General features: G+C 48.7%; 2 protein-coding genes across 2 annotated transcripts in view; both read right to left on the bottom strand.

Annotated features, from left to right (window-relative positions):
• chd7 (chromodomain helicase DNA binding protein 7) overlaps window positions 1-6,535 on the bottom strand; it is a 58,007-nt gene extending 51,472 nt beyond the window's left edge. The window contains 1 exon segment of the mRNA XM_084706836.1: window positions 6,305-6,535. The gene's annotated coding sequence lies outside the window, so the exon portion shown is untranslated.
• Window positions 6,536-8,404: 1,869 nt separating this feature from the next.
• On the bottom strand, window positions 8,405-24,349 carry rab2a (RAB2A, member RAS oncogene family). Its single transcript, XM_084706839.1, has 8 exons — window positions 24,132-24,349; window positions 19,296-19,367; window positions 18,694-18,761; window positions 15,646-15,728; window positions 15,446-15,538; window positions 14,760-14,871; window positions 12,650-12,718; window positions 8,405-10,528 (listed from the first exon to the last, which is right to left on the bottom strand). The coding sequence occupies exons 1-8, from the start codon at window positions 24,175-24,177 to the stop codon at window positions 10,433-10,435; spliced, it is 639 nt and encodes a 212-aa protein (XP_084562965.1). The 5' UTR covers window positions 24,178-24,349; the 3' UTR covers window positions 8,405-10,432.
• Window positions 24,350-25,535: the final 1,186 nt, after the last annotated feature.

Raw genomic sequence — 25,535 nt, 5'->3', positions numbered from 1 at the left:
CACACATACTAGCTATTACCATCCCTAGGCCAACAGTTCTATCTTTCATCACCAAACGTCCTCCTAAACAATAAACACCTCAGTAATAACATCTCCTTGCTGCCTCTAGTTATGCTGCAGGAGCCAGAGGATAAAACATAAGTACACCCTGCTCTGCTGAAGGAGCGTGTGTGTGTGTGTGTGAGAGTGTGTGTGTGTGTGTGTGAGAGTGAGACGGAAGAGGTGAGCAGTGTCTGTAGTGGTGTAGTAGGCAACTACTGCGTGTGTGTGTGTGTTTGTGTGTGTGCGTGATGGGGGTGTTTGGGCTGGGATTTGAGCTCAGAGGGGAGGAAGGGAGGGGGAGGGAAGGAGGGAGGGAGGGGAAGGGAAGGAGGGAGGGAGGGGAAGGGGGAATCTGGGTATTTTACGCTCGGCTGCTTTGTTAATGGACAGGTTTTTTTCTCTGCGGCGGGGAGGGGGGTGAATAACAGGAAGGAGTTCTGTTTATGCAATCTGCTCCGCGCTTCAAACACAGGGGCTTGGTATCTCCTGAAGAATCACTGGCTGAGGACCCTCACTGGCTGGGGGGGGGGGGGGGGGCGGTGTGGGGGCCCGTGCACACGTGTGCGTGAGACAGAGAGAGCGAGCAAGTGATATACACATCGGGAGCTTTGACCTTGACTGCTGGTGAACAGCGCCACCCTGCCTAGTCCTGCCACTAGACAGGACCACGGCTGAATGGACCGCTAGAGGCTCTCTCACACACACACACACACACTCTACCCCCCACACCCCTCCCCCCGATGCCCCTCCCCTCTGCCCCATAGCTGTCACTCACCTCCCCCCTCCCTGCTGCCCAGAAGTGTGCAGGTCAGCTTGATGCAGACCAGGAAGAGAGAGAGAGAGAGAGACTGCATGTGCATGCAGTCATGCGTGTTGCTATGACACTTGGGAAACGCAATGTGTGTGTGTGTGTCTGGAGGGAGGGGGGGGGCGCTTCCTGTCGAGTCTGTCTGACCCTGCAAGAGGGGGAGGAGAGAGAGAGAGAGAGAGAGAGAGAGAGAGAGAGAGAGAGAGAGAGAGGGAGAGAGGGAGAGAGGGAGAGAGGGAGAGGGAGAGGGAGAGGGAGAGGGAGAGGGAGAGGGAGAGGGAGAGGGAGAGGGAGAGGGAGAGGGAGAGGGAGAGGGAGAGGGAGAGGGAGAGGGAGAGGGAGAGGGAGAGGGAGAGGGAGAGGGAGAGGGAGAGGGAGAGGGAGAGGGAGAGGGAGAGGGAGAGAGAGAGAGAGAGAGAGAGAGAGAGAGAGAGAGAGAGAGAGAGAGAGAGAGAGAGAGAGAGAGAGAGAGAGGAGGCAAAAGGGAAGTGGAAATGTGTTTGCGTTCCCTCTCCTCTTCGGAACGGCTGAGCTACAGCCTGTCACAGCCGGTGACCAATCAGAAGCAAGCATGGAGTAGCTATCCCACCCGTAACCCCACCAACAAACACACAAACCAATAACACCAATACCCTATCAATCAAAGTGCTCAACCAATTAGATCAATAAATGACAGCTTCAAAAGGCTAACATTCAAATAACCTCCCCCCCATTGCACGCACACACGCCTTTTTTGTAAATCTATTACAGGAGCCAGAAGGACTACCTCAGGGTCAGGACGGAGGGACCAATGCCCCGAAGGACTGGAGAGGAGGCAGAGGAGAGGGAGGGAGAGAGGCAGAGAGGGAGAGAGGCAGGGAGGGAGAAAGGGTGGGAGAGATGTTACCCAGCCGGGGTAGCATCATGGGGTGATGATAGAAGGGGGAGAGGAGGGGGAGAGGAGGAGTCGAAGCGGCAGAGAACAGGAAGAGGCAGGAGAGGAAGTGAAGTTGGTGTTGGAGACCCCAGGGGGGATTACAGGTGTTGATACAGACTCCAGGTGGAACCTTGGCACTGCAACACTCTGGCTGGGCTTGAAGAGCTCTCAGCCAGCCACACACACACACACACACACAGACACACACACACGTTAAACAAGAGACGATACACACAAGATGTGTGGGTGAAAGCAGATGGGTAGAAATCATATGAGATGTCATATCAAAAACAAAAACAACGTCTGCACTGTGTCATCTGACAACACCGAGGACAAACCTGCAAGACTCCCCTACCTGCCTGGGACCTTTGTGAGACAGGACATCCAAGGACATCCACACACACACACGTCATCATACACTACCTGTACAGGACAACAACTCCGCCCCTCCACCAGCGGCGACAGCCAATCAAACTCCACTGTCGGCCACAGAACTACAATGGCCGACCCCGTGAGTTAGGCTCCCTGGCAGGTATCCCATATCACCTCCGGTAGGACTGAGGTAGTCTCCAAATCAACCATTTATTTTACTGCCTCTAATGTAGATATAGAAAAAAAAACCCTGATAAGCAGTCCAGGCTCAGCACATTATCTGTTAAAGACCGACAGGTGGACTACACAGGTATAGGCAGCATGTTACCTGGTTGTTTTAACTCTATACTGGTGAGTTTCAAGCAGGTACTAATAGCCGGGTTTAAGCTTTCATCGTGCTGTTGCGTTTGTAATGGGGGGAGGGGGGGGGGGCGTCATCCGTTTGAAGCATTTCTGTACATTTACATTTAGTCATTTAGCAGACGCTCTTATCCAGAGCGACTTACAGTAAGTACAGGGACATTCCCCCCCCCCGAGGCAAGTAGGGTGAAGTGCCTTGCCCAAGGACAACGTCATTTGGCACGGCGGGGAATCGATCCAGCAACCTTCTGATTAGTAGCCTGACTCCCTCACCACTCAGCCATCTGACTCTGTACTGTGTGTGGATTGAAACTCTGTGCCATCTGTGAAGCCAAAGACAAATCTCCCTTCAAGTTGCATCGTATCGTCCAGCTAATCTTGGAAGGGTCGTCTTTCCTTTCTCTCTCCAACTTCCTTCGACTACGGCTGCATGTCAAGTCTGTCCTCATCCCCTCGTGTGCATTATCCTACCTAAATACACAGGGAGAGCGCCCTTTGAATCGATTTCACCATGAAGAAATGGAGCATGGAGATTAGGAGTCAGTGGTAGACTATTGAGATTCAGCCACAGGCAGGGGGGGGGGGGGATTACAGGGATGTCTAGAATCAGGTCAGGAGAAAGGTAAAACGATGAGTGCTAGACCACCGAGTAGCTGCCTGTCTGTCTGAATGTTTCTGCCCACGACCCACACCAGAGAGCAGGTGACACAGACTAGACTAGACACACAGACCAAACACAGACCAGGGACCCTTCAGTCTGATTGGCTGAAAATGTGTCCTAAAGATTTCCATCTTGTCTAGGAGGAGTTGACGTGACAGAACGGACATAAAATCTGGCCTCTTCAGATGAATATATGGGTTGAAAGTGACACAAAAAGTTTTACCACATTAGTATCCCCTCCTCCATCTAGAGATATCTAGCACCAGACTTAAAATCTACCAGCTACCCATCTCGCTCAACCATAATCTACTTGACTGACACAAACAGGGCTGTTCCTACCTACGGGTCACAGGCAGAGGACTGTACATGCTACTGGTCGGGAGGTCTGGTCGAACGTCTAACTACCCACAATGCACTGCTATCCACATTATCCAAATAGGGGAGGAGGGAGCCAAACAATGCTTTATTTTCACAGCAGGGACAATATGGCAGTGTTAACTAGGGCCCCTAGTGTTCTGTCTCCCCCAATAGGACTGCACTGTCTTAACTGGTCAAAATGGCCACATCTGTTATTTTTTTTCTTTTTTCTCCCCCCTTTGTTTCCCCCCTCAACTGGCCCTCTTTCAAAGCTTTAAAAAGTTTAGCCTAGTTTCCGCACCGCTGTCCCCTTTTACTCCAGGGAACGCGTTACAGAGTTGGTTTATAACGCAGCCATTACAGATCTAGCTAGTGGTACCGAATTTAAAACGATATGAAAATGTTGTTAACAGTAACGATATAAGCTACAGTCAAGTTAAACGGTTTTGAGTGGGGTGATCTAGCCATACGTTCCATCTTTAACTGTTTAAAACGCACCATGATCTGCAATATGGAGTTGCAAACATACACCATTTAAGAGAATGAAAGTAGGTTAACTTTCCAACACGGGCGAAGGTAGCCACGTTGAACCAGCAATCCCAAGGTCACAGTCAGACTGTGCAGTTATATGAACTTTATGATAGGGTCAGAGATTTTAAAAAATCATACCGTGCCAATGACAAAAGTCCACGAACACATTTCACCAGTATTTATACTTCAGACTGAAATATTGTATTACTTGAATGCAGAGATGGAAAGGGGACGTAGGACGTTTTTAGTACAACTGAGGCACACTGGCAACGACAACAACAACAAAAAACTTGTTCGCATCGACTTTTTGAACATAGCCCCGTCTTCAAGCAGGCGCAGTTTCTAAGGCGGAAAAAAGTACCTCAATAACTACAATAAAGGGCAGACGAGGAGTGAAGCCACAATAGTGAACAACATCTGTTCACTCCGCCATACCCTGGGCCTCTTATCTGCCGGCGGAGTGGCCCGACACATTAGAAGCTGCCATCTTAGGTTAGAGACTACCCCGGCGGCGGAGGTGGCAAAAGCGGTAATATTTCAAGAGATACTCGATTGTTGAAGCACTCAGAACTTATCAAAGTAGACCCCTTTCCTCCCACCGAATATATATTTTTTAAGGTTTAGTTCAATCATAACCAAAAACCGAAGAAAAAAAAACCCCAAGACGTATAGTTGCTGGTATCCATAATGCGAGTTGAACGATTAGAAAAGCATAATGGAGAGAGCAACACGGTTGGGAGTGTAGCCCAACTTCGCTTGAAAAAGAATAATCGGTTTGAGTTGGGTGGGGGGGGAGAAACCGCGGCAGGTGTTTCTAAATCGAATTTAACGGATGGACCGGAGGGGGGCACAAAGTACCTTGAAACAAAGTTACTGCGGACACCATGTTTCATTATAAACAACCAGTCTTATCTAACTTTAAAACGCGGAAACGAATGAAACAATAAAGTGCACCCGGTTTGCTGTTGCGCATTACAATAACTGTTTCCCTCTACATCCCACAAACAACATGCGCCATTAAAGTAGCCCTTAGCACACAATTAGCCTCCTTACAGCTAGTTGAAAGACAATGAAAATGATGATACAATGCTACAAGCTAAACTTCTCCTCTACTAATGCCTATGGGCCACCTCCAACAAGCTAGCAGGCTAATTAGCCATGCTACCAAGCATTACGCACGTTTCGGACGGAAACGCACAACTCACCGTAGGTAATTCCCAACTAGGGAAAATGCCCCAACTGTGAGAAATAGCGAGACTGAATGTAGATTTTTTTTTCTCCCAAACTTTGGAAATTATCTTTGGACAATCGAGGAGAAAAAACAGATGGCTCCGCAAATGACCGTCTGGCCTCGGGCACCCCGTCCCCCGACACCCCCCCCCCCCCCCCCTCCCCGTCCCTCTCGTCCAACAACACTGGACAGTCGACTTATCATCCCGTCGCTGCACAACCCATTTCAATTCAACACTCTCACATGAAAACTCAACACTTATACTTCATAACTTGAAAGCTTATCGTCAATCTTGCCACAACATATGCCCTCTATTTATTTTATTTTTTTCCAAAGACTGCGCATCCAAAGGGAATCTCCCTCGCGCTAGCTAGCTCTCATTCAGCTCGGTCAGTGACTCACCTCTACGTTCGAGCCACCTCGTGTCTCTAGCCCAACACACAATTAGCTAGCTAAGCCAAGCTAACCAAAGCACATACTTTAGTGTTGTACAGCAAATATAACAAAAGTGCAAGTTTAACATTGTTTTACAATTCAACAAGTTGCACATGTGTGCCTTACTATATTGAGCGATCTCCGCGTTGGGAAATATTCTTCACTTGGGGAAAACTACTCGGGACCCGTTCAGTTCAATGCAGCGGGTGGCGAGCTAGCTAGCTAAACTTGCTATATACTTAGCTAGCTAGCATTACAGCATGGTACCTGGTAGTAAGCAAGTCTACGATCAATGAAATGTTCACAAAATGAGATAAAAAGGTACAGAGTGACACATTTCCTCTTTTTCATAAGCTTTCACAAAGTTTTTCAATTAGATCAGTCCCAGTTAAGAAGCAAATTTGCGTGGGGATTAAAAGTCGACTGCAGAAAGTATGAAACTCGCTCGAAAAAGGTTAATGATGCAAATACTTGCCAGGTAGTTTATCTGTGCAAATACAAAAAAGCTACCTTATCTAGTTTCCCTTTCGAATCAAAATTGTACAAAGCGAATGCGTCCTCTAACCATTCAATAAACCAATCCTCGCTTACCCAACAAGCTTGGTCAGTTCGGGCTTTCTCAAATTAACTCCCGTTAATATCTCCAGTAAAATCCTTCGTGGTCCGTGTATAAATAAAGAAATTCAAGTTGTAATATATTGTTCGGCGTATTGGTATCTCGTCCTCGCCGACTCTGTCTTTCTCCTTTGTGTTAATTTCACTCAATTCGAGTTTAATCCGATCGATCCCGGCGGTCGCGTTCTCGAGTCCTCTCCTCCAGACATTCACTCACCTTCTACGGGCAGGGGGCGCGTTCACATTGCTCCATGGATAAACATGCGTGCGCGTGAATGACCCTGCTGGGCTGTGACGCTTTTATTTCTCATTTATTTTCTGATATAGAATAGACGCGATTAAAGGAACACACTCATCATTTACTTAGTTTAGTGTGAGTTTTCATTCAGCCTTGTTACTTTGTCCGTTAATGGTATGGATAGCGTGTGCTGGGCAAAACCTGTTAGAACATATAGTGAAAAGAATCGTAAAATATGATGCATGGACATTTTTATTCAATACTTTTGTTTGTTCTGAGTGATTAAAGCAAATATAAACTCAGTAACATTTCCAATATCCGATAACTTTACCTCGGTTCACAACACAAACTTTATTTCATTCATTTTCACTGCACACTGATTCTAACCTAGCTTTATAAGTGTTGTCTAATGTGCAATTATTAACCAGATCAGTGCTTTTCTCGCACCAAATACTAAATTGTGTTTTCGAAGGTATTTAGAATGTATAGGCATATATATCAAAAACATCTACGGTTTGTTTTATGAACAGATATTCCAGCCTCTACGTTGAAAACGCACTGGTTTGCGGTCCAGATGTGAGAACTCTTCTGCACGGACGAGTAAAGACCTCGCACGAGATCTCGCACTGATTTTTTGACACGCGTGCATGATGATGTAGCCTTCACAGCTGGGCCCCTGGATATGCGCGCGCCGCGCGGGGACCAACACTGGCGGGCCTCCCCGTGGATTTCACAGGAAAAACTGAATTCTACCCAAAAGATACAGGTGAAATCAAACACTAAGTTAACCTCAAAGTATGAGATGGGCCATTTAATTTAATTTCTCAATATCCCTGATACGTATTTTTTGAGATATGGACGTAAGTAGCCTAAGTAGCCCCACTTAGAGAAGAGTAGTCTGCTCAGGCACAGCTCACCGTACAAAAGTAACCCGGATGTCCCTCGCGCGGCCATTAATTTGCTTATCATAACAACCTGCCCCAGGAGTACAGCACTTAAAGACACAGGCACCATATTTCTCCCGTCCTTGTCCTGTCCGCCATCTGTACGGTTTCCTTTCCGTAAGTAGATTAAAACAGGAAACAATTATTTCGATAGACAATAATCTATTCGGTGGCTTTTGTAAAATTATGTGTTTGTAGGCCTACCGCCAAAGCGTGAGGAAACAGCCCCGTTTCATAATCTGTTCATTAAAGGCCTCCCCTGAAGTTTACAGCTCAGAAAATATAGGTCACACGCAGAAGTAAACCAAGCCCCCGTTTTACGTGACAGTCACGAAGGTGTGTTGTTTAAACGAATAATTTAGAAAACGAAAAGAAAACCATAAGGTCCACTTTCTACAACACACTTGAAACTGTGGGCCTCATTGGAGCCATCAGAATATAATTTCAGAGTTTAGCTATTGGCAAGTTTACCAAGTAATGAACAAGCCTATCCTTGTAACGTCATACATTCCTGCCAAATAAGACTTAAGGTTTACTATTGTCTCTGTGAATAAGTCAGTAGTCTTGTATCGGCTACAACACAACATCTAAAACTCCAGTTAAATCTGATTGTTGAACATATCTGATTATTATCAATGTCAGCCCACATAGCTCTGTGTACCAACCAATCAGGCACCATGCAGGAAGCAGTGTGCGCGTGTGTCAAGAGGTTGTTGGCATGCGCCCTACCTCTCATTACGGTATTAAGCAACAGGGATCGGTGTGTACGCTATGAACTACCCCACCATTACCTGAGGCTTCCAGAGTCTAGGCAGCTTGGCAGACGATGGCATGCGTACATGTTTAAGTTTTTAGTTTGTATCAATGAGGAAATCAAAAGATAGAATACAGTAATGATGATTCAGATATAATTGATTCATTCATATAGCAACACAGACACTCAGATAAATCACTGTAGGGGAGGCGGCAAAAAATATCAACTTGGAAAAAAATGAAGTTCAATACAAAAAAAGCAGTTTTCGAAAACATTTAAAACATTAGTTTTTCTTCTTCTATTCCACATGACCATCCGATGACTTTTTGAGTTTAGAATGTTTTATTATAGTTTATTGTGATAGCATTTTCATTGTTTTTTGTTTTTGTTTTTTTAAAGAACCAACACAGCAATAACGTCAAAGGGTGGGGTGGGTTGGGGGTCATAGAGAGACTTCCTGGTTTGGCTTCCCCCTTACCCCTCCAGAACACAGACTAGATGTTAACCATGATACCTACCAACAGAACACACTGGCAAGCAAAGGAACCTCTGCAGACTGCATGTAAAACAACTATCCAGAAGAGAAAGATATAGATATATATATATATATGTATGCATCTACGTATGCATGCATATATGCAGGCTTGTATGTATACGAGTATAAGCTTGTTCGAATGTGTGCGTTCTTCTGAAGATGTGTGAACGGGTGTGTTTGTGTGTCATTAAGGGGTTTCTGTGTGTGTGTGTGTGTGTGTGTGTGCGCATGTATGCATGTATAAGAATATGCATATTAGGTACTGGAATGACTCCTTTTGAAACCTGATGTTCAGTACCCCCCTCTACATGCTTTCTTGCTGTTCCAATCTTTTCGTTAAGGCAAACAGCTGATCAATTTTTTTTCTTCTCCAGAGCAGTGGCTATCAGATTCTGGTGTTGTGGTTTGTAGAAACATAGATAAACAAAAAATTTGGCATTAAAATAGATAAATGCAGACTATTGAGCCAAAGTTTCTATACAGTCACAGCGGATCGAGGGCAGAGAGAGGCAGAGAAAATGGAGGGAGAGAGGGAGGGAATGGAAGGCAGATGTCAAGACAAACTAAAAGTAAAATATCATAAAATTATGTAAAAGCAAGGTTTCCTTTTTTTTTTGCAATACTGTCGCATTTTCAAGCTCTACTCGTAAAGAATGGATTTCCCAGCAAATTCATCGAAGAATTCTAGCTTGGTCAACATACACCAAAAGCAAGAAAAGAACTATATATACACAGAATGTGACTGATAAATACAGAATTAAAACAGTCCAGATTTTTTTTTTTTTTGTAGTCCTTCTCTTCTTGCATCGTCTTCATTTTAAACACGGCCACCCCTCTCCACACAGTTCTCTCCACTTCGCTTTCTTTTTTTCCTTTTTATTATTTAAACTTCCGGAGGTTCACCACAGTTTTCCCAAAGCACTTTACCGACGTGAAACCGATTAAAATACTATAGATTATGTCATTGTAGTGTTACATACAATTCAACTTTTTTTAAGTCAAAAATGGGCAAAGAGCAAACAACATCCTTCAACTGTGGAAAAAGGGAGGAAGAGGAGAGGAGAAGGAGGAGAAGAGAGAGGGGGAGTAAACAGGAGGAGAAAACAAAACAAAAAACAAACAGCAAAAAAACAAAACCATGATCTGAAACTGTCAGACAGATGAACAGGTAGATATGACTCCAGTCCAACAGTTTCCCACCTGCCCACAGACAATAGTGACGAGGAACTCTACTGCACAACTTCCAACACAGACACAGATAGGCTCCAAAGCTCTTACAGAGGGAGAGGGAAGGAGGGAGATCATGGGTCTGGGCTGCCTCTAACACCTGTGTTGGGTGTGTTCGCTTGCTTGTTTGCTTGCTTGGTATTTAGAATGACATCCATCTAGCACAACTATTAGATTCCCCATGGCAATGCCGTGGGGGAGGGAGGGGTTAAGAAAAATGTTAGTGAGCCCATCCAGTCCAATAGAAACACAGAGGGGGCGGGGCAGGCTGGAGGGGGCGGGGCAGGCCGGAGGATGGAAAAACAGGAGATGTTGGTCGGGGAGGGCATGACTTTGGGGGGGGGGGGGGGGGCATGGGGGCTTAGGGAGGAGGCGCGGGTGGGGGATTGGTGGTGGTAGGGGTGGTTCAGCAGCAACCCCCGCCGGCCTGTTGCCCTCCCTGGGAGCCGGAGAGCGTGGAGTTGGTGGCAGCGTGCTGGGGTCCGATCTTAATGCCGTTAGCCTGCAGACACAGAGAGAGCGGAGAGGAGAGAGCGGCCATTAGTCAGAGAGACCGTGGCGGTTGTGGCCCAGGTAGGAGTCTGAGTCTGGGGTAGCGTTGGGGGGCGGGTAGGGTGGTCTGGATGTGGCACATTGCAGAGCTGATTAATACCGCGAGGAGGAACCACAGCCTGGCTCCTGCCTGGCTTCAAAACAGTAACCACACACACACACACACACACACACACACAAGCTTGCTTGTGCGCGCGCACACACACACACAAACACACACAAGAGCCACTTTCATCAGTGGTCCTTTGATCTTGGCAGCCCTTCAGTGTTTGAGAGGCGAGGCTGAGAGGCTGGTGAGCCAGAGAATTGAAGGCAGGGAGGCTAAGAGAATAAGAGGCTGGGAGGCAGAGAGAATGGGAGGCTGGCAGAATGAGAAGCAGTGAGGCAAAGAGGCAGGGAGGGACGTGATTGTCCCTCCGCTGTGCTGCGCGAGGCCTGCCTGGCGAGGAGGCAGCTCAGTAGCTGTTCTTAAGGAGACTGCCGCGCTCCACACCAGATTTATAGAGTTAAGACGAGGAGGAGGAGGAGGAGGGCCTCTCAGCCTGCCAGTAGAGGGGATTCTGGCCAGGGCTTCCCTCCTCGTCAGCTGATGTGGTTTGGACCGGGAGCCCGGCCACGTTCTGTCTTTTTTCACTCGTTCCTACGACAGTAATAAAAAGCAGCACGCCCAATAGCTGCCGAGGGGCTCGCCTCCTCTAGGCCTCTCTGGCTGGCTGGCTGCCTGGCTGGCTGCCTGGCTGGCTGGCTGGATGATGGGGGCCGTGTGGGATGTGAGGAATTTATGTGCTGGCAGGGTTCCAGGAGCAAGCAGACAAGGAGAGAGAGAGAGAGAGAGAGAGAGAGAGTAGAGAGAGAGAAAGAGTAGAGAGAGAGAGAGAGAGAGAGAGAGAGAGAGAGAGAGAGAGGGGGGGGGGGAGTGAAGCAGAGAAAGAGCTTGAAAGTGGAAAAGACAGGAGGGAGAGAGAGAGAGAGAGAGAGAGAGTAGAGAGAGAGAGAGAGAGAGAGAGAGAGAGAGGGAAGGATAGAGCGGAAAAAAGAGCGGAAAAAAAAGAGAGCGGAGAGTACACAGAGTCCAGGGAAAGAGTTGGTAGAGAGAGATAGAGGGAGAGTAAGAGAGAGAGGGTGGGTTGGGAAAGTTGTTCTGAAGAGGGAGGGGTGAAGGGAGAAACGGAGGAGCGCAGGGTGGAAGTTTTGTTTGGCTCAGCGTGGTGGAACCTGCTCTACTTTTCCCTCCCTCCCTCCCTCCCTCCCTCCCTCCCTCCCTCCCTCCCTCCCTCCCTCCCTCCCTCCCTCCCTCCCTCCCTCCCTCCCTCCCTCCCTCCCCTCCCCTCCCCTCCCCTCCCTCCCTCATTTTCTCTGAGGGCAGACGGAGTGTGTCACCACCACAAAAGAACAGGGGCCCCACCTCCGAAACCCCCCACCACCACGAGAGACAGACAGACAGACAGAGACAGAGAGAGAGACAGAGAGAGAGAGAGAGAGGGGGGGGGGCAGAGAGAGGGGAACAGAGAGAGCAGAGGACCCGTGGAAACAAACAGCAGACAGGAGGGCCTGTCGCCGTGGGCGATACACCTTGCCCTCCCCCAGGGTCACAGTGGGCGATACACCTCTCCTCTGCCAGGTTGTGGCCGAGCGCTCAAACACTCTGCAACGCTACCTTGCATTTCTACCTTCCTCCCTCACTCCTTCCTGAGAACTGACACAGGACCGGGTCAGGTGAGTCCAGGTGTGGTGGTCAGTAGCTGCAGGGGTCTGCTTGGTGTATCATGCTGTTGTAGTGTGGTGGTCAGTAGCTGCAGGAGTCTGCTTGGTGTATCATGCTGTTGTAATGTGGTGGTCAGTAGCTGTTGTAATGTGGTGGTCAGTAGCTGCAGGAGTCTGCTTGGTGTATCATGCTGTTGTAATGTGGTGGTCAGTAGCTGCAGGAGTCTGCTTGGTGTATCATGCTGTTGTAATGTGGTGGTCAGTAGCTGCGCGGGCCTGATTGGTGTACAAGCCTGGCGTGTATCGTGGTGGTGTGTATCGTGCTGGTGTGGTGAAGTGTGGAGCAGCTCTGTGACAGGATGATTACCTCGTTGTTGATATCGAAGACCCCCTCCTGGATCTTCTCGTAGATCTCCTTGGCTGTGTTGATGAATGCCTGGGGACAGATGAGAGAGACAGAGAGAAGAAAAGGAAATGGCTATATTAACAAAGCTAGCCTGTTCATCTGCAAGCACAGGAGATGGACCTTGTAGAAACTTGTGTTTGAAAGGCATTACAAATAAGATTTGTTACACCGCAAAGTCCAGCGCTCCGGCTTGACATATTAACTAAGTGCCCTCGCCGTGAAACAGTGGCGTGGTCTCGTTGAGTAAATAAGCCCGTTAAAGAGTTTAGAATGAAGTGGCATTAGTCCATGAGCCTCTGGCTTGCTGCCACAGAAAATAAATCTACATGTTATTACACAAACGGGCACATGTGCGCACACACACACGCTAACGGGAGTGATGATAGATGGCGTGTGCGATAAGGCCTGGTGGTCTGGTGGGTAGGTGCCAGGAGGGGATACTGGACTGGGCCCAGGGTGGAGGTGTAGTGGTGTAGGAGCTGGTTGTGGATGAGGCCCTGGACTCTTCTTCATACTGGAGAATGTTAAACAGTAACAGATGTGTTCCCTGAAGGTTAGCGCCCCCAGCTGGAGAGCGAGGTCAGGACATCAGCACCTGCCTGACTTGCTGACACAGGAGCTGGTTCACGGTGAGTGTGAGTGTGGGTGTGGGTGTGTGGTTGTGTGTGTAGCCAGTGTGGTTCCCAGAGTGTGTGTGTGGGGCTCTCCAGATCTCAATAATTGGATGATGGCTCCGTCACCCCGTGGCGGCGCGAGTGCGAGACGACTGCCTGCTTCCTGTGTGAACGCTTAGAAGGGCTTCTTTCCCCGACAACAGTCTTGTGAAATCAGCAATCCCTTCAAGCAAGCAAGGGACAGCCAGACTTAAACGTTATTGATCCCCAAGGAGAAAATGCAAAAAAGAAAAAAGGAAGCGCTCAACATCCAGAAGGAACATAAAACCACAACCCAGGTAAAACACCCTCCATTTTGAGACCGTCTCCTGCCTGATGTGATGTATGCAGATGGAGCAGCAGAGAGGAAAATGAGAGGAGAAGAAAGGGATGGGGAGAGGAGGAGGAGAGGAGAGCAGCCCCTTCAGATGACTGACATTCTCCAGGGTCAACGGTACACAGCGTCCAGGGGGGGAGGGGCGGGGGATGCATGAATATGTATGAGCTGTAAGTGGGTGATGTACACGTCACTTTACAGAGAGGGGGAGGGGGGAAAGAGGCTGGCTGGGGAAAGGCGGAGGGAGGAGTAGGCGTAGGATGAAGGGAAGGAGGAGGAGGATGAAGGGGAGGAGGAGGGGGGAGGCTTAGGATGAAGGGATGGAGGAGGAGGCGTAGTATGAAGGGGAGGAGGAGTAGGCGTAGGATGAAGGGAAGGAGGAGGAGGATGAAGGGGAGGAGGAGGAGTAGGCGTAGGACGAAGGGAAGGAGGAGGAGGGGGAGGATGAAGGGGAGGAGGAGGGGGAGGAGGAGGAGTAGGCGTAGGATGAAGGGAAGGAAGAGGAGGGGGAGGTGTAGTATGAAGGGGAGGAGGAGGAGGGGGAGGTGTAGTATGAAGGGGAGGAGGAGGAGTAGGTGTAGGATGAAGGGAAGGAGGAGGAGTAGGGTGAAGGGGAGGAGGCGTATGGTGAAGGGGAGGAGGGGAAGGGGGGAGGCGTAGGGCGATGGGGAGGAGGAGGAGGGGGGAGGTGATGGTGAAGGGGAGGAGGAGGAGGGGGGAGGCGTAGGGCGAAGGGGAGGAGGAGGAGGAGGAGGGGGGAGGCGAAGGGGAGGAGGAGGAGGGGGGAGGCGTAGGGCGAAGGGGAGGAGGAGGAGGGGGGAGGCGTAGGGCGAAGGGGAGGAGGCGTAGGGCGAAGGGGAGGGGGCATCAGGAGGATTGAGAGGACACTAATGAGACAAATTAATCATACTGGGGGGGCGGGGGGGGGGCTAGGTTTCCTCCCACTTCATCCAGTAGCCTCAAGGAGACACACCAACTAAACACAGACTAGGAGTGTGTGTAGGAGAGACCAGTGTGTAGGAGAGACCAGTGTGTGTGTGTGTGTGTGTGTAGCCAGTGTGGGTGCCAGTGTGTGTGTTACCTCTTCTACGTTGGACGCCGTCTTGGCAGAGGTCTCCATGAAGATGAGGCCGTGCTCTCTGGCGAAGGCCTCCCCCTCCTCCTTCTTCACCTCTCTCCTGGACTCCAGATCACTGACACACACACACACACACACACACACGTTAACAAACACAAACAACATCAGAACATCACACACCCTCAGTCCAGTGTAGTCTCCCCCCCCCCCCTCACACACACACACACACACTCCCTGCTCTCCATAATAAGTGATTAGTGTCTTGGTGTGTGTACTCCAGGTCGTGTCCAGAGTCCTGTGCTAATCCCTGGTGTCATGGCTGCCAGAGAGAGGCTGTGTGTTCTCTAACCAGAATGGACAACCTCTCTGGAGAGGAGGGGAAGGGGCGGCGGGGGACAGAGAGAGAGAGGGGGGGGCTCGTTCAGTAACCATGACAACCGCCACATCTCAGAGCCCATCAGTGCGTATCTCTCTCTCTCTCTACCTCTCTACCTCCCTCCCTCCCTCCCTTCCTCTGGTCTAGCTGACATGGACAGCGGTGACGACCGGTGTGTGCCTTTCTAAGCCGCCTCAATAACCCTCCTGATCATCCAGCTAGGGAGAGGCAGCCCGCTCCGGGCTGAGGAGGCCAGCCGCAGAGCGTTGAGACGCGGCCGGCGGGGGCTGTATCGAGCGGTGGAAGAGCCTACCTCTTGTTCCCGATGAGCATGATGACCATGTTGGAGTTGGAATGTTGGCGAGCGTCCTCCAACCAGGTAGTCAAGTGGTTGAAGGTGTCCCTTCTGAAACACACACAAACACCGTATGAGCACACACACACACACACACACACACACGGCTACCAGAGATGAGTATTCATACTGATCTGCTGCCAGGAAAGATGGCTGACCTTGTGATGTCATAGACTAGCAGAGCGCCCGCCGCTCCTCTGTAGTAGGACCGGGTGATGGAGCGGAACGACTCCTGGCCAGCCTGCACACACACACACACACACACACACACAGAGAGACACAGAAACTATTATTAGCCATAGAGATGTTTTAATAAACCATATGAACTAGACCAGAGTGGTGAAGTGGACTAGGAAAGGAAGCTAGGAGAGCCTATAGGAGGCCAGCTCTGTGCTGTTCCTCTGGCCGGAGAGACTCTCCAGGATTCTTCTGGACGGGAGGAGGAGAGAACAGACCTGTCCCTGTCACTGTGTACAATAGACATGTCTCCTCCTATTCCATCTCTCTCTCTCTCTCTCCCTCTCTCTCTCCCTCTCTCTCTCTCTCTCTCCCCCCCTCTCTCTGCTCCATCCCCCCCTCTCTCGGCTATCCCTACCAACAACAGGCTCTCTGTCTTGCATCCAGACCATAATACAACATTCTATATTCTACTGCCCCGGCCAATCAGAACTCTCCTATATGTTCCGTCCAGACCATAATGCCACCCCTCCTTCCCTCCCCCCCTCTCTCTCTGTCCCTCTCTCTCTCTCTGTCTCTCTCTCTCTCTCTAAGAAGAACTGCAGGCTTATTCAGTAGCGAGGTGTCTGTTGCCAAGAATGTCCTTTCTGGGTAGTTGTGACAATATGACACTGGTGTGTAGTGTTGGTCCCATGACCCCAGTGTGTGTCTGTGTGTGTGTGTGTGTGTGTCTGTGTGTGTGTGTGTGTGTGTGTATGTGTGTGTGGGGAAGGTTGTGTGTGGGGGTGGGGGGGGTGGGTGGGTGAGGAGAGAAGTATACTGCTATAGAAAGAGGATGAGATTCTACTGTGAGGAGGGAGTGGGGGGGGACTGACGGTTATTTTTTCTTTTATAGAGCAGCTCTGTCCTCACGCATACATAAACAGCAGAACCACACCACAGGTAGCCCCCCCACCCCCCCTCCCCCTCCTAGCAACAGTCCTAGCCAGGTGGCAACCCAGTCACCCAGCCAGCCGGCCTGTCTGTCGAACGGTCTGTCAGCTAGCCAGTCAGTCAGTAAGTCAGTCAACCAACCGGCCAGCTTGACTGTCAGTGATTCAGTCAGCAAACCAGTCATTGAATTAACCAGGCAGTTGGTCGGTCAGTCAGTAAATTGGTCATCGGGCAAGTCAGTCAGTCATGACAACCAGTCAATCAACCAGCAAACCTGCCATTAAGCCAGCCAGCGCATCAGTCAGTAAACCTACCAGCCAGTCAGTCATTAACCAGTCAGTAAGCCAGTGAACCTGCCAGCCAGCCAGCCAGTCAGTAACCAGTCAGTAAGCCAGTGAACCTGCCAACCAGCCAGCCAGTCAGTAAGCCAGTGAACCTGCCAGCCAGCCAGTAACCAGTCAGTAAGCCAGTGAACCTGCCAGCCAGCCAGCCAGTCAGTAAGCCAGTGAACCTGCCAGCCAGTCAGCCAGTCAGTAAGCCAGTGAACCTGCCAGCCAGCCAGTAACCAGTCAGTAAGCCAGTGAACCTGCCAGCCAGCCAGCCAGCCAGTCAGTAAGCCAGTGAACCTGCCAGCCAGTCAGCCAGTCAGTAAGCCAGTGAACCTGCCAGCCAGTCAGTAAGCCAGTGAACCTGCCAGCCAGCCAGCCAGTCAGTAAGCCAGTGAACCTGCTAGCCAGTCAGTCAGTCAGTAAGCCAGTGAACCTGCCAGCCAGTCAGCCAGTCAGTAAGCCAGTGAACCTGCCAGCCAGTCAGCCAGTCAGTAAGCCAGTGAACCTGCCAGCCAGCCAGCCAGTCAGTAAGCCAGTGAACCTGCCAGCCAGCCAGTCAGTAAGCCAGTGAACCTGCCAGCCAGTCAGCCAGTCAGTAAGCCAGTGAACCTGCCAGCCAGTCAGCCAGTCAGCAAGCCAGTGAACCTGCCAGCCAGCCAGTAACCAGTCAGTAAGCCAGTGAACCTGCCAGCCAGTCAGCCAGTCAGTAAGCCAGTGAACCTGCCAGCCAGTCAGCGATGGCGGCCGCCCCCGAGAGCTCCCTGTGGGCAGCTGCTAACACAGGAGTTAATGGGCCCCATTGTGAATAAATGATGAATGACGGTCCTATGCTGCCTGCCATCTGGCCCAGCCTGGAGGTTACAACAGGGACACTCAGCCTATCCTGTTACATCACCACCCCTGGCCCCGCCCCACCAGGAAGTCCCTGACACCTGTACGCGCGCCCTCGTGCACCCAGGGACGGGGCGGCCGGGAGGGAGGGAGGGAGGGGCGGGGGGGGAACGGATGAAAGATGGCGGCTGTTTGAGGTCTGGATGGGGGGGTGTAGACGCTGGTGTGTCGATGGGGGAAGACACTTCGGTGGTATTAATTATTCACGTGTAGCAGATGCCTTTGTCTACAGCTACGTACAGACAAGTTGTGCTTATAACTTGATACTAGTATTGGTCAAACTGACTCTCGATTCTGATCGCCGATATTACGTTAGAACTATGCGCTTCTGATCGTGAATTTTCTGTCGCTTTCTGTCGCTTTTTCAGCGGAAAGAAGAACGTGCACATTTATCGAGTCAGAAATTGTACTTTTTCTTTCCCCAGGCAGGTGGAGGGTAAGCAGAGGCCTATAGACACGAAGCAACAGCCTGACTGAGCCAGTCATTCCCGAGGCCAAGGCTCCACCTAGTGGTTGTATGGGGGACTGCATCTGTTTTTGTAGGGCCAGCGTTCACAATGAGGAAACCAACGGACAAGCACTCAGTTGAGTGTCTTCATTTGAAGAATGTATACATCGTGTATGTAACATTATGTGTGTATATAGCTGTTGGATCATATCAATATAATTATGTAATGAATACAGACTTAGATTGGATTATGGAGGCCACAACATAACAGCGCATTGTAAGGCTGAAGATTTACCAGTAAATAATAGTGTGCCATTTGGTCTGGGTAGTTGAATAAGAAACGGAGCCAGAGAGGATGATGACTGTAATCATAGAGAGGATGGTTTACTGACAGGGAGGCCGTTACAGAGCGCTGATAGGCTACTTACCGTATCCCAGATCTGGAGCTTGATCTGTTTACCATCTATAGTGATCATCCTCGCCCCAAACTCCACACCTGGGGAACACACACACACACACACACACACACAGAAAGGCAAACAAACAGACACACCGTTAGTCCAGAATAACCCTTTATTGTTGATATGTTCAGTTCCTCAGGTTAACCAACGTCGTTTTGAATACAAGGCTCAGTGTACGACCTGAAACCAGTGGTAACCACAGCTAGGCTACACATCCAGCCCCATTAACATGCTAATAGACCTATTGTGGCCCGATGCTAATGCTCCTCCTCAGGTTGGGCTGAGGAGAGCCTGAATAAAAGAGGCGCAGAATAAATCCCCCCACGCCACAGAGCCCTAAAAGCAGATTAATGAAGACGGTTATGGAGGGTGAACAGTGAGATGATTTAATCAGGATTCCTCCAGCCCGGAGGAGAGGTAGGGTACAGTTTAATCACGGCAGGTTAGTCAGTCTGTGTGTGTGTGGGGGTGGAGGGGGTGTGTGTATGTGTGTGTGTGTTGTGTGTTAGTGTGTGTGTGTGTGTGAGAGCAGAAATAATTAGCAGTGATAGCGAGAGCAGGGTTCTTACCGATGGTGAGGTCGTGAACCGGCTGAAACCGTTTGTCTGTGAACTGTAATAATAGGCATGACTTCCCCACACCTGCAAAACAAACACACGCAAGTAAGAACAAACTCACTAACAGAAGAACAATATGACACACACACACAAGAACAAACACCTCAATCTGGATGACTAACACAATATGTCCTCCAGTCATTTGTGCAAACACACACCTCCCTCCTACCCTTGTCTTCTCATTAACACAAACACACACACACACACACAACCACTCTGCTAACAGACTCGCCCACTAGCTCCTCTGTGAGGTCGAGCAAGACATTGGGAGTGTAATTGAATAGGATTTCAACGTCAGACCGTATAAAAAGGCACAACTGCACAGGCCTACTCCCACACACAGACGAAACCTCCACAGCCATCCCTTCCTCGCCTCCTTCAATTCCTTGTCAACACGTGAAGACACAGGAAAGGCAGAAGGCCTCGTTACCATATGTGAATCCACTCGTCCAGCTTATTAGAGCCAGGAGGAGGAGCAGAAGGAAAAGGAGGAGGAAAAGAAGGACGTGGTGGAGGAGAAAGAGAAGGTGTAGAAGGAAGTGAAGGATGAGGAGAATGGGAAGGATGAAGAGGAGGAGGTGAAGGATGAGGAAGAGGTGAAGGATGAGGAGGAGGTGAAGGATGAGGGTGAGGAAGAAGTGAAGGATGAGGAGGAGGTGAAAGATGAGGAGGAGGGGAAGGATGAGGAGGGGGTGAAGGATGAGGAAGAGGAGGAGAAGGAGGCGAAGGATGAGGAAGAGAATGAGGAGAATGAGGTGAAGGATGAGGAGGAGGTGAAGGATGAGGAGGAGGTGAAGGATGAGGAAGAGGAGGAGAAGGAGGCGAAGGATGAGGAAGAGAATGAGGAGAATGAGGTGAAGGATGAGGAGGAGGTGAAGGATGAGGAGGAGGTGAAGGATGAGGAGGTAAAAGATGAGGAGGCGAAGGATGAGGAAGAGGAGGAGGCGAAGGATGAGGAAGAGGAGGAGGCGAAGGATGAGGAAGAGAAGGATACCAAGAGAGGGGGAGTTTGCACAGACCGACACCCTGGTAGGCCTACATTCATCTGGGAGCCAAGTCTCATTAGCAGATTTGTTTAACCTTTACCTAACGATGCAGGATGACTGAGAACAAGCCCACTTCCTCGTTTCCTCGTTATCGTTAGGGAGAGATGATTGGTTAGAATAAACAAGGGAGAAGGGGGAGGCGGGGGGTATTTCATCAGGCATTGGGTGAAAGGGGCCGTCACCATGGCAACACAGATGAGGACCCCTGATAGCTGCCTCATTCACAAATGTCAGCTGTGGTGACCAGGGGCGCAGGGACATCTGTTGTGAGAACAGATTGACATTCACACAGGTAGCAAAGGGACCAACAACAGAACCGTATCAGTATATCGTATCAGGGAAGGTTCTCTCTCTCTCTCTCCCAACCAGGAAAGTAGGGAACAAGATGCTGCCATGACGCAAAGACATACTAATCCTAAGATATAGAGAACATTTGTGTGTGCGCTCGCGCGCATGTGTGCTTGGTGCGTGTGCGTGTGTGTGTGTGTGTGAGAAGTGAGTGACACCCCCCCTCCCCCCAGACCCACAAGGTGCTAATGGGAACAGGTGATACATCCAGCACACGCACACACACACACACACACACACACACACACACACACGCAACACAGGCCCTGCTCTGGTGTTTCCAAGGGTAACCGACAGCGTTGCTAGGCAGGGGAGCCGTAGCAACGGAGGGCTCAGGAGGAGGAGGAAGAAGAAGAGGTACGTAGGAACACTACAGAACCATGTCATTATCACAGCCAATCGGCTGCTGGCGCTGGGCGGTTTGACTGATCCTGGGGTTCTAGAACACTCTTGTCATTATCATAGAGCAAACAGTCATCTAATAGCCCCAGGAATACAGCTGGGTAATTACACAGCCATGCCCACGGCCACTGCTAAACATCTAACCCTACAACCACTAATCACTATGGGGGGGGGGGGAAAGAGCCCTTCAGGAAATGATGGCCTGCCCAGCTTGAAGGTCTGTGTAATGAATTAAGACCGTTCAACACATCACAACAACAAGGAGGCCTCTCTGGACATGAATCATCAACCACATGGATCATATTTCGCTGTGACAGGCACTTTTAAAAAAAGAAAAAAATCAAATGTCTTTATGGACTATTTATTTTTTGGGGTGGTTCTGAACAACGGAATAATGTTTCATTGTACAATGAGAACAATAATCATCCACAAGGACAGCCATAAGAAGCCTAGCGCCATGCCCAGATGCTCACGTCTAATGTTCGGACTGTGTGTCAAGCAGGGGCCTACTTCTGGCTCTGGAGCAAACAGAAACTCAGGTTTCACTGTGGACTTCACCTACTGTTCCCAGCCCCACCAGAGGCACTATGTCCTGTGATGTTGCAACCGGACCAGCCTGTTATAGCACCAGGCTAGCAGCTAGTCAAGGATGGAGAGAAGCACCTGCCACTCAGGAACACCTGGTGTTACCATCAAACCAGGGCACCTGCTAGAAGGCTAGTCAGCACTAACAGACACAACAACAACAACAATATACAGACTAACAAATGCCTATCTCTTGCGTCAATCATATCCCTCCCAGAGGATAACCAACCCCAGGGGATAATTTCATGTGGACGGCTCGTGATTGGCCTGTTGACCACAGCTACAGCGTTGGTCATGTGATCAGAAAGCTTATCGGGTGTTTCCCCCACTTCCAGCCTATCGTAGCTATCCGACAGTCTCTCCTCACGTCCAACACCTCCAGATGGCACAGTATGGGGAGGAGATACAGACACAGAAACAACACGCTTCCCTGTCTGGGTCTGACATCTCAGAGACCATAGGGCAGTGGTTCTTAACCCTGTCCCCAGGGAACCCCTGTCCTGCATGTTTTAGATGTTTCTTGGCTCCAACACACCTAATTCAAATGCATGTTCGTTACCATGCTTGTACAGAGCTAGATAACGACACATTTATTTGAATCAGGGGTGTTGGAGCAGGGAAGCATCTAAAACATGCAGGACAGGGGTTCCCTGAGGACCAGGGTTAAGAACCACTGGCCTATGGGCTAATGTAGGCTAGGTTTCACCTCAGTCACCCCACAGGCAAACCCTCCAACCGTGGTTTCCTTGGAGTTTGGGGATGGTCAACGACATAGGCACTTCTCTAACCAGCGTCATGTGATGGGGCTGTCAATGTCAGCAAATTGTCACCTGCCGAAATTAGTTGATTTTGTTGTCCCTCTTCCGCTCGCACACACTGAAATACACTTATTTTGCGATTCTTTGTTCTCTCTCTGCAAAAGTATTAGAAAAGTTGTTTTTAATGCTTGATTTGAACTTTTAGATGTAAGGAATACAGGAGAGAAATCAACTTCCGGAGTGAAAAATACCATTGATAAAATAATGAGTTACATTAACTGGTTATAGAATACTTTGAAAGATTGGCAGCTGTTACAAGCCTAATGTTGCCTATTTATTTTATGTAATAGAATTATGCCGGCAGTCCCTACTAGTCTTGTTGACTTGGCCTTGGCTGAGGCTACATAACGGTTTGTTGACAAACACGACACTGATGGTGCAGCTATTTCAACACCATTTCAACATCTTATAACGAATCTGTGGAGATATTACAGCTATCTTCTGAGACATGATAGCCTGTCACAATTCCCACCTTAATGACCAAGGTAACAGATAGCTTATCTAGCTACTTTAGTTTCTGTCAATTCACAGCAATTTCATCTGCGGCTTTGTTAGTCTAGCAGAGACCTAGCTAAATGTGGAGCGGTCTCTCTCTCATTTGACACTATTAACGTAAAAATGTAACCAAATTAAGAGATTGAAACACATATATATTGAGAGCAAACATCACTAGTTAAACTAGCAACGATTAAAACCATCGTTGCCTAGCTAACGTTAATTCAAATTTTGATATATAATCAACCAATTTCCCTAAGTAAACAAGGATAGTATTATTGACAAACATGTCCTTCCAGGAACTAAGAAATTGATTTAATTTGGTTAGTAACGTTACGGCTAGGCCCCCGGCCATAAATCTAGCTAACGTTAGCAAACCAGCTTGTAGCAACAACAGAGTATACAAATAAATCCTACATGACGTTACTGACAGTAAACCTAAAGATGTCAAACTATCGCGTTGAGCGTTGTAGCTAGTAGAATATTTATACTATCCGTAGGTGACGGTGATGGGCGCATCAACCTGTCAAGAAATCTTGAAAACGCCATTTCGAGACACTGAACTCCGAGTCTGGTTTGCGTTTGTGGCCTTGTCTGCTCCTTAGCTAATTGGACATTTTAAATAACAGACTGGCTAGCTAGCAGACAAAAGCATAAACAATTATGTATGGCTCTGTCGCTGTCAAAGCAACTGTGGTTGAAACGGATGTTAATAGCATAGTTGTGAGATAATGATTATGGTTAGCTGGCTAGCCTAGCTAGCTCCACATCCCCCCACCCTAGCTGCGCACAGCGTAAAGTCGGACAATGGGGGCCGAATTAGGTGCGATGTCAACAATTACTGAGTAGCTAATAAACGAACCCGTCAACAAGATCGTGTAGCATTGTTAATTTGCTGCAAATTGTTGTAGTAGTAATGACATGCTATTAAGACACGTCTCCGGGCGAAAAACTGGACTGTCATCCCAACACTTGCAGCTCTCCTTTTACCACGTCATTGGACTCTCCAACACTGCGGAAATAGAACGCCAGCTAGCGGGCTAGCCTGCTATGCTAGCAATCTTTGCTGTCACCGTAGCTAGCTAACTGCTTACCCGTGTCTCCGATAATGATGTATTTGAAGAGGTAAGCATATGCCATGGCCACTGGGTCCTGTGTCAACCTGCCTCGGCCGTTAAACTTGGGCTCCGCTACTTGAAACCGTATTTAAAATTTCAGGTGAAAACGTCTTGATACTTGTTAGCACGGCGCCTTGCTAGCCTCCTTTCTCTCCTCGGTGATGGGAAGGAACAATAAACACCAAGCCTCAGCGGACGACGTCACACGTTCCGCCCTCGCCACGCACGCTAAAAAGTGTGTTCTTCGCCCCCGTAGAGATGTTGTTGCTTCTTCGGTTGACTTCTAGAAGCAAAAGTGTACCCTGAGGCTTGATATATAGATAGATTGAGCACACTTTTATTAAATAATAACCACGAGGGAAACGATTTTCATGGCGGGTTGTTTGTGTAGTTATCATGGCACATGGTTCAAAGGGCTACCTTTTTATTTATTCAATCTGTGATCCCTAGAGCTTGTTGGCTATTGAGCATCCATTTGCTGTCACCAGAGAGCTTCACGTCAATACAAGTATGTCAATATAGAGATGGCTACATCCCATATCAGATTGATTGAAAAAAAAGTAAGCAGACTGAAAGGCAGAGAGTACCCGGAACGGAGTACGCTTATCATGTTTTCATTGAAAGCATTTCAACAACTTCCCTCGTTTGACTTTCTTTTTTAAATTGCTGACTTCAGGCTATTCTGATTTTGTGTAAACATTTGTGTGGGATATTTGTTGTGCACAAGCACTGACATCAGAAAAAATATTGAAACATTATTATGCTATAAACCTATGGGGTTGCAAGACTTATCTGGTGTTCTGTTATCTAGCCTATTTGAAGAATTTACCGGTAATGTCAGATAGTGGCCACCAGGGGTCATTGTTGTTTCCCTTTCTGTCACCGCACATCCCCCTCTGACAACCAATGGGTCCAATTAAATAAATAAGTATGGAGGAGGGCACCAAAAACTTTAAAAAAAAAAGTTTTTTTCAAAAAGTTTTGAAAGTTTTTTCCACACACCTTACTACAAAAGGTTTTGAACCTTTTTCCACACACCTTACTACACAAAAAGTTTTTCGTATAAACAAAAACAAAATCCCCCAAAAATTCACAAATATGTCAGAGTGTTAAAGATGTAATTGAGAGAGAAATTGTAATGTAAAGTGTCACATAACAGTTTGTGAAATGTGAATTAGGAAAGGGAAAATATGAAAGGCCAAGTTTGATAGTAAAAAAAAAAGTAGATCAATCTCAAAATACCTGTGATGTATTTTCAACCTAACGGGGTTAATAGGGTAAAAGCTATGCTATTTTAAACCCAATTGTCTTAAAATCCTAATCAGGCCCGCTTTGATGTGGGTGGCCTCATTAGAGAGGCTGTCAAAGTTATTATGCAAT

The sequence above is a fragment of the Hypomesus nipponensis genome, chromosome 10, assembly GCF_054491055.1.
Source record: "Hypomesus nipponensis isolate SF chromosome 10, ASM5449105v1, whole genome shotgun sequence".
Lineage (NCBI taxonomy): Eukaryota > Metazoa > Chordata > Actinopteri > Osmeriformes > Osmeridae > Hypomesus > Hypomesus nipponensis.
This window is presented reverse-complemented; position numbering and strand designations above follow the sequence as displayed.